General features: G+C 47.3%; 1 protein-coding gene across 1 annotated transcript in view; it reads right to left on the reverse strand.

The window, feature by feature from the left end:
• Nucleotides 1–9485, reverse strand: part of TAP2 (transporter 2, ATP binding cassette subfamily B member) — a 28852-nt gene extending 19367 nt beyond the window's left edge. Inside the window, 10 exon segments of the mRNA XM_032253348.1 lie at nucleotides 419–555; nucleotides 896–1055; nucleotides 1233–1406; nucleotides 1585–1773; nucleotides 3374–3502; nucleotides 3659–3856; nucleotides 6213–6418; nucleotides 6703–6833; nucleotides 8583–8697; nucleotides 8787–9485. Of these exon segments, the coding sequence (XP_032109239.1) occupies nucleotides 419–555; nucleotides 896–1055; nucleotides 1233–1406; nucleotides 1585–1773; nucleotides 3374–3502; nucleotides 3659–3856; nucleotides 6213–6418; nucleotides 6703–6833; nucleotides 8583–8697; nucleotides 8787–9276 (1929 nt within the window). The 5' untranslated portion in view covers nucleotides 9277–9485.
• Nucleotides 9486–9491: the final 6 nt, after the last annotated feature.

The following is a 9491-nucleotide window of genomic DNA, read 5'->3' on the forward strand; positions in this document are numbered from 1 at the left end:
TGTGAGCAATCACCAGCACCGTGCGGTCCCCACGGGAATTCCAGTCCTGCAGCTGAAGGGGTGATCACAGTGCCTCAGAAAGACAGGAAGGAAATGGACACCACATCCACCTGGGCACCATCTCTTATGACTTAGGACAAAGAAGGTGTGAAATAAAAGAAGGTAGGAAAGGGCAGTAGATACAGGTCTGGACTGCCCTTCTCTCCCAGCTGTACTGCCACAGCTGGAGGAACGGAAGCCCAGGAGGAATCGGGGCTGCCTTCACACCACCGGGTTCCACTCCCCAACCCCAAGAAGGCACAGACTCTTTCCAGTAGTGGGTCCTTTGTCCTCCCTCTGCCCAATTCTGCACAGGCTGATCCTCCCAGCGTGCCCCCTCCCAGGCCCCACTGTCCCCTGCCCTTCTCACGGTGCTCACCGCCTGCTCGCACTGCACATCCAGGGCACTGGTGGCCTCATCCAGGATGAGGACCCGTGGGTCTCGCACGAGGGCCCGGGCAATGGCCAGACGTTGTTTCTGTCCCACAGCTAGCTGGTTCCCCTTCTCCCCTACATCTGAGAAAATGAGAGAAATTCCCTTCCTCAGATACAAGTGACGGAGACAACATATCACAAGAAGAGACAAGTGCACACCAGGTACTTCCACTAGGACCTCGGGAGTGTGGGGAGGGCCATGGGCTGGGGACCTGACAGGGCTGCCCACGTGGAGGGAGCGCTACTGCTGCATTGCGCTCTTCGAACAAAGACTCTTGATGACGTTCAGGGTGTGGGGTCTGGCGGAAAGGGCCGGGAAACAGCAAACATCAAGTTACAGGCACACAACCCTCACTACTAACAGTTAGTCTAATTTTCTCCTTTTACTGATGGAGCGGTTCTACAATCTGCCAGAAGATACCTGTGCATATTCCATGCTTCATTTCCTGTATGAAGTCATCTGCGTGGGCAGCCTGGGCAGCCGCCATCACCTTATCATCTTCGCAGCTCTGCAGCCCATAAGTAATGTTGCTCTTCACAGAACCGGAGAACAGCACAGGCTCCTGCCCAACTGAAACCACCTGTGCAGAGGGGACAAGGGCAGGGGACTATGAGTAAACCCCCAAGGCTGGGGCCCTCTTGTCCGCCCCCCACCCCGCCTCCCTCAGCATGAACACCTGGTGCTTCTTCCCATGGATCTCCCATCCTCTCTGTACATGCTCCCCTCTCCTGTCCCTGTCTTCTCCCTCCTCACCCACCTGGCTGTGCAGGTAGCGGTGTTCATATTGCGAGATGGGCTTTCCATCTAGCAGCACCTGTCCCCCTGTGGGCTGGTACAGATTCTGCAGTAGGGCAGCCACTGTGCTCTTCCCAGACCCATTGGGTCCCACCAGTGCTGTCACCTCGCCAGGACGTAGGGTGAATGTCAGCCCCTAGAAAACCAGAAAAGAGTTAAGGGCCTGCCCCTTCTCAAAGTCCCTCTGTTTCTCTTCCTAGCAGAGGCAAGATCCCTTCTCAGAGGCAAATGATCTACAGGCTGTGATGCCCAATTATACATTAGCAGCAGAGAGCAAGGGTCCAGGTTTCCTCCCCGTGACCTCTTTCATGCACCTTGAGCACAGGCCTGTCGGGGCAATTGGGATATGCAAAGGAGACGTCTTGGAACTCCACAACCCCCTGCAGAGTGGTGGGGGCCAGTGTGCCAGGTGAGGGCAGATTTGGCTGTCGGTCCAGGTAGGAGAAAACCTTCTCCGCAGCACCCACATTGCTGAGCATATCCCCATAAATGTACACCAGGGTCTGGAAAACAGGAATGGGAAGGCCAGTTAATCAAACACACTCCCACCAGAAACCACCCTCCCAACTTCTCACACTCCACCCACAAGCACACTGCTCCTCCCCCATATTCCACAGAGATTCTCCACCTTTAAATGTACAATTTGGATGGAATTTGAAAGTGGCACCAGTACGCCAGTGTTCCAATTTGCAACGTAAAGGATATACAGTCCATTCTCCTACCATATAGCATTGCCTCTAGCCCCAGACCTTTTCAGTTACTGCTTCCTATTACTTGTGCCCAGTTCTGTCTTGCTTGACTAGATGGGGAACTCCTTAAATGCAGGCACTGTGCCCAATTTGCCTTTGTAGTCATCAGAGCGCCAAGCGCAGTTCTCTACACAAAAAATATATTTATCAACTGTCTAGGAAATTGTTAAAATAAAGCCCTGGATGAAGTAACTGTTTTTGAGAACTGGTAAATGTAGGAAGAAAACTAAATGCTCACTCTGCTTTTCCTAATCAAACTGTACCACTGGGTAATGAAATGGCAGATGAGGGGAAGTCTCCCTTCATAGATGCACTTCAGCTAATCCATGAAGAATGACAGAGTCTCTCCCCTTTGCAGCCCTAATTATGTCGTCATGGAGCTGGGTACTGCTCATCAGGGGCTGATGTTGCCACAAATAAAGAACCAAACATTGTGTGCCTCTTGGCGGAAGAGTGCATCACCACCTAAAAAAGTATGTTGTTGGGAAAAGAGAAAAAAAAAAACCCTCAATCTCACAAGTTTCAAGGTTTATCTATCAATAGACAGGAAATACAGAGGCAGAAGAGCATATAATACCACAGGGATTCAGTCAACAAAATCCAGCCCATAAGAAACTCCACAGGACAAGCAACCCATTTCTTCAACAAATATACTTTGCAAGGGAAAACTTTTAGAAAGATACATGGATGGATGGACGGACAGATGGATGGATACATAGATAGATTAGATAGATAGATGATTGATAGATAGATAGATAGATAAATAGATAGATAGATAGATAGATAGATAGATAGAGATTTAAAAGATGTATCAACCAATCACAATATGTGGACCTTTTTTGGATCCTGATTCATGCAAAATATAATAAGCACATTCACACACATATATTACATAGATAACACAAGTGGAAATTTAACAACTGACTGTATTTGACAAATTTTAAGAATTATTGTTAATTTTCTGGTGTAATGATGGCTTTGTTGTTATATACTTTTAAAGATGTTTATATTTTTAAGAAACATACTGAAATATCTACAGATGAAACTATATAATATCTTGGATTTGCTTCGGAATAATGGCAAATCCAAGTTGGGGGCAAGTGGCTGGCGGTACAGATCAAACAAGATTGGGCATGAGTTGATCATTGTTAAAGCACAGGATGTACACATGTGAGTTTGTAATATTATTTCGTCTCATTTTTGGCGTATATTTAAAATTCTCCGTAACAAAATTACTTGGGGTTTTTTTGTTTTGTATTGTATTGTTAAAAGGATCAAATAAAGCCCAAGGCCCAGAAGGCCCGAGAGAAAAAGAGAGAGAGAAAAGGAGAGCATACTTGGGTGTCTCACTCACCTGCACATAGCTCCGCACGCTCTCCTGGTAGATCATAAAGGAAAGCAGGCTGCCCTGGGTGAGCTCCCCAGCCAGCATCTGCTGCAGCCCACAGCTCAGCATCAGCACCTGCACCCCCAAGTGCAGCACCTGGGAGAGGAGAAGCAAGAGACGAGGCTGAGAATCTTCCCATTCTTTCCCCGTGTCTGCCTCTATGAGACTGAGCTGCAAAGGACCCCAGAACCAGCTGTAGTTTCCCCTTCCTTTTCCCTCCCCCTTTCCTGGGCTCCTCCCACAGCCACTCACCCTCCTTAAGAGCAGGTACAAGGCGCATTCCTGGTCTCTCCGCCAGCACAGCTGCCGGCATTGTTCAAGGGCCTCTTTATAGCGACAGACCTCGTGCTCCTCGGCCCCAAAACTGCGAACAGTCTGCAGCCCTCCAACAGCCTCCCGCACCATCTGCCCCGCCCTGGCCACTGCATCCTGGATCTCCCGAAGCACTGCCTGGAAAAGAGGGTCAGCAGACACCGGGGCTGATGTGGCAGAGGACAGCAGGCCCCCACATCTTATTCCAGCCCATGAGATGCTCCCTAGTCTACCTAAAAATACCAAACTGTAAACGGTTTATTTCCCTCTTCCTTACTCTTCTTTCCAGAAGGAATAAGAGTGAACAAAAGCAAGGAGGAAACAAAATATTATGGAGCTCTCAGTGTTAGGTAGTATAGGGGATACATGCAATTTTTTTAACCTTCATTTGAGGTAATTCTCCCATCTCCTCCATCCTGTGTCTGAATCTGGAAGGAAGGGTAGTTTTCCCAAGATGCCACAGATAGTTAAGATAGGTGGAGATGTAATTCCAAATGAATCAGAGGCCTAAGCATAAGAGCAAACACTATAAAACTCCTAAGAAAATGTAGGAGAAAAGCCTTATGCCACTAGCTTTGGCAACGATTTCTTGGATATGACACCAAAAGCACCGGAAACAAAAAACAGATAAATCAGACTTCATTGAAATTTAAAACGTTTGTGCATCAAAGAATTCTGTCAACAAAATGAAAAGGCAACCATGAAATGCAAGCAAATATTTGCAAATCATAAATCTGATAAGGAATTAATATGCAAAATATATACCAAACTCCCACAACTCAAAAAAAAAAATCAAAAAATGGGCAAAGAACTTATATTCTTTCAAAAAAGATGCAAAAATGGCCAAAAAGCATACAAAAAAAAAAAATGCTCAGCAGTTACCAATCATTAGGGAAATGCAAATTAAAACCACAATGAGATAATCCTAATGACCTAATCACCACCATTAGAATGGCTATTAAAAAAAAAAAAGACAACAGAAAGTGATAACTGTTGGTGAGGATGTGGAGAAACTGGAAACCTTATGCACCGCTAGTGGGAATTTAAAATGGTGTCGCCACTATGGTGGTTTGATATGGTCTGGCTGTGTCCCTACCCAAATCTCACCCTGAATTCCCATGTGTTTTGGGAGGGACCCTGTGAAAGGTAATTGAATCATGGGGGCAAGTCTTTCCCTTGCTGTTCTTGTCATAGTGAATAAATCTCACGATATCTGATGGTTTTAAAAAGGAGTTCCCATGCACAAGCTCCCTTTTCTCTTGCCTGCTACCATGTGAGACACATCTTTCACCTTCCACCATGATTATGAGGTCTTCCCAGCCACATGGAACTATAAGTCCAATAAACCTCTTTCTTTTGTAAACTGCACGATCTTGGGTAAGTCTTTATCAGCAGCATAAAAATAGACCAATACAGTTCCTCAAAAATTTTAAAACAGAATTGCCATGTGATCCAGCAATTCTACTTCTAAGTATATACGCAAAAGAACCAAAAGCAGAGTCTCAAACAGGTATTTGTACACTCATGTCCACAGCAGCATAATTCACAACAGCCAAAAGGTGGAAACAATGCAAATGTCCATTGACAGATGAATGGATAAGCAAAATGTGATATGTGCACACAACAGAATTATTTATTATGCACCCTTAAAATGGAGGAAATTCTAACACATGCTACAATATGGATGAGCCCTGAAGACATTATGCTCAGTAAAATAACTCACAAAAAGACAAATACTGTATGGTTCCACTTATGTACAGTACCCAGAGTCATCAAATTCATGGAGACAGAAGGTAGAATGGCGGTGGTCAGGGGCCAGGGGTTGGTGGTAGTAGGGAGTAACTATTTAGTGGGTACAGAATTTCATTTCAGGAAGATGAAAAAAGTTCTGGAAATGGATGGTGACGATGGTTGCCCAATAACAATGTGGCTTTCTTAAATGTCACTGCACTGTACACTTCAAATGGTTAAAATGGTAAATTTTATGTTATGTATGTTTTACCACAATATAAGAGAAAAAGAGAAGGTGGAGCTGACATTCAGACTCAGGACCTCCCAATGACACCTCTTTTCCCTATGCTGCATCCAGACTTCTGCTGATTTTAAAGGGAAAAACTCCCTACCTAAAACCCTCTAAGAAATCATTTTTAATCTTTGCAGTGGGAGTGGGGGATGTATGGACTCCTCTCTGAGAAGCTAATGAGAAGTTATCATCTCCTATCGTCTCCCCTCCCTACTCCCTCCCCCACACACTCCCTCACACACTTTTACATTTGTGCTTGCAGTTCTGGAGAATCGTGAGCCTTCTGAACTCTAATATCCACTGTTGGATGGTTGGATAAGCAAGACGTGGTATATACATACAATATACCTTCCCCAACTAAAGGCTGTGAAGAGACCATCTCTCTCTAGAAGATCCTCTAGCCACAAATGTGGAAGCCCCTTCACCTGTCAGTTTTATTCTCCCCTGGGGTTCCCTTACACGCGCACTCACCTGACGGCGGGCGTTGTACACCTTTTCAGCTGCTATTGTGAAAGGCATGTCCAGCAGAGAAAGGAAGGTGAGTCGAGGCGATATGCTGAGCATGAAACCGTACAGCCCCACCACTTTCACCAAGCTTCGCAAGAGCACATTGGCATTTAAAGGAAGCCAGTCACTCATCAGGGTGGTATCCGAGCTCAGCCGTGAGTTCAGCTCCCCTAAGCAGGACAGAGCAGGTAAAGAAAGGAAACCATATGTACTGCAGGGCTCCCAGAAACTCCGTCCTGACCATCCCCTCTGACACAGCCCCCCTCCTCTGAACACCCTCCTTCACTTGCAGAGAGGGACACTGGAGGCTGCTTCTCCACCCTGTCCCAAAAGAGAGAAAAGCATCCCCAGGCCCTGGCACATGGGTGAAGGCAGGAGGAGAGGCTGTGGGTGGAGGGTCACTGAGGGGCAAAGGATGACCATGGGAATCCCAGACCTGGACTCCAGGCCCCACCTGTCTTAGTCTCCTGAAAGAAACCAAGGTCCTGGCGCAGTAGGGAGGAGAAAAGCTGCTCCCGGATCCGCAAGTTGATTCTAGACATGGTGTAGGTGAAGAAGCCTCCTCTGCAGCCTGCAGACAGTGAGCTGTGGGGTAGGAGAGTGAGGGGAAAAGGAGGTGCAGAGAAGGAGCAAGCCAGCAGGTGAAACAGACAAAGGAGCAAGTCAGGAGTGCAGAGAAGCACAAAGTCGGGGGAAAGCTTGCCAGGAGAGGCAAAAGGGAAAGAAATGAGAGAGAGAAGACGTAAGGAATACACAGAGGAAGAAGAAAGGGAAGACATGGTGAGCTAGATGTGGGAACAAAATCATAACATGTACAAATTCACAAGTATTTATGGAGTGCACTCTGTACTAGACACAATAGAAGACTACAATCAGAGTGAAAAGATATTGTGAAAACAAATATCCCAGTGCTTGCTTCTGTCCTGGCCTCCCTCAGGCTTGCCCCTCTGTGTGTCTCCTCTGCACTGGTCTCCTTCCTGCCCCATACCCAAAGCCCTTCTCGGTCATCATAGATACTTCATCATTGGAACTGCAGTAATAAGCTCCCATCCCCACCATTCTCTGGAGCCCCAGAGTCATGTGGTTCCCATCTTTCATCCTTCAAGATGGAGAATTCCTCTTAGACCAACTACATGTCTACAATAAAACTTAGAGAAAAAAATATAAAAGTGGGTATTTTACAAAGTATAGGTTTCTAATACAAATTTAGTTACCATATTGAAGAGGCGTTTGGAATAATGAGACATGATATGCTGAGGGTTTGGCCTTTGGTGTGGGATGTGTTCTGAGAAATGTGTCATCAGACGGTTTCACCGTTGTGCGAACATCATACAGTGTACTTACACAAACCTAGATGTCACACCTACAGCACACCTAGGCCCTGCAGTTTAGCATCTTGCTCCTAGGCTACAAATCTGTACAACATATGACTGCACCTAACACTGTAGGCGACTGTAACACAGAGGTAGGTATTTGTGTATCGAAACATAGAAAAAGTACAGTAAAAATATGGTGTTATAATCTTGTGGGTCCACCATCTCATATATGGCCCCTCATTGACCTAAACATCATTACGCAATGCATGACTGTAGTTAGTTTCAGCAGAAAGCAGCCAGGATGGAATGAAGGTACAATGGAGAAGTGGTTTTTGAGGGTATTCTAAATTAAGCCTGAGCATAAAAATAGAGACATTCAGGCAGGTGAGGATTGGGGTAAGGTGAGGGTGCATCTGCTTAAACTTTGCACCCCAGGTGCCTCACTCACCTCATCCCAGTCCCAGACCTATCAAACAGTTTGTTTGTTTGAGTATGTCTAGAAAGAGAAGGGTAAGTAAGTGAAGGGAAAAGAGTAATGGTTCTGGAAAGAAAGGTGATAAGCCTCAGAGTAAGATCTTCAGGGACTGGCAAGATGAATTTGGAAAGAAGAGCGAGAGGGAGACGCATGCCCGTCCTGAGGAGAGAGTGACCCTGGAGAGATACTCTGGAGACAGACTCAGGGGTAGGAGGCAGGAGGCAGAAAGACATGGAATTTCATGGGCCTAGGAATGTTAAGAAACAGCTGAGAGACATTCCATCTGAGACTTAAATTCCTTTTGTACTACCTTCACTCATAACTTGTGCCTATAATAAGATCAGATAAACTTTGAAGATATTGGATGAACAGGAATGAAGAAATGAATGGATAGATGAAAGAGAATAGTGACTAGATTCACCATATTTTAGTTTAAGTATTTTTGTGCTTTGTGCCTGAAAGGGCCTAGAAATGGAGTTAGGGAAGTGAAGACCCATGCAAGTTTTTGGAGCTAGCAAATGGACCCGGCTGCCCATCACCTACCTGCCAAAGGAGAAGAGGCACATGAGGAAGATGGCACTGGCAAAGGCATGGGGGTCAAAATCACCTCCCAGGATGTCAATCACACGACCAGTATAGTGAGGGATTAATGTCTCACCTGAAAGAGGCATGAAAAATAGCACATGAATGTGCTGGTACCCAGGCCCTTTTCCCGCCTCCAACTCACAACGTCCTCTCCTGACTCACCCAAGACAGCAAGGACAAGGAAGAAGATAGCGGCAATGACGAAAGGCAGGTCCGGCCTGGAGAGCTTCAGCAGCCTCCACATCAAGACTTTGTTGTTGGCCTGGGCCTCCTCCTCCTGGGCTCCAGGAGGGCTCAGCACAGCCCACAGTGACCAGCTGAGCCCCGCGGCCCCATACCCCGCCAGCAGCCAGCTCCAAGCGGCTGAAGCGACTCTGGCTGGGGGAGCATGTGAGGCCCCCGCGACCAGGGCTCTCAGGGAGACAGTCAGGGGAGTGGCCAGGCAGAGTGGGGGCAGAAGGGTCCCCACAAATCCCAGTAGCCCTGTTAGTTTTAGCAGCCCCCACAGCCCTCCCAGCCGCAGGGTCCCCTCCAGCCATAGTCCTGGCAGCCCTTGAGGAAGCAAAGTCCCCAGAGGGCCTTGCAGCAGCCACAGTAAAGCCGCGTCCACCAGCAGCAGATAGGTCCAGGGTCTCAGGTCAGGGAGCGGCATGGCCCTGTCAATGGGTAAGAGATGAGAAACGACGGTAGTAGAATCCCAATCCTTGTCCCCGCCCTCCTACCCGCCCGCCTCCGCCCAACCCGTCCATCGGTTTCTCATTTTATCCTATTCGACCCTGAGAGCTCCCCTGGGCAACTGGTGCTCATCTGTACACCCCTCCTACGACAGACAGCTTTCGGCCTGTCTGGGGAGCTGGAAGCATGACC

The sequence above is a fragment of the Sapajus apella genome, unplaced genomic scaffold (genome assembly GCF_009761245.1).
Source record: "Sapajus apella isolate SASKATOON/1434 unplaced genomic scaffold, GSC_monkey_1.0 scaffold83, whole genome shotgun sequence".
Taxonomy (NCBI): domain Eukaryota; kingdom Metazoa; phylum Chordata; class Mammalia; order Primates; family Cebidae; genus Sapajus; species Sapajus apella.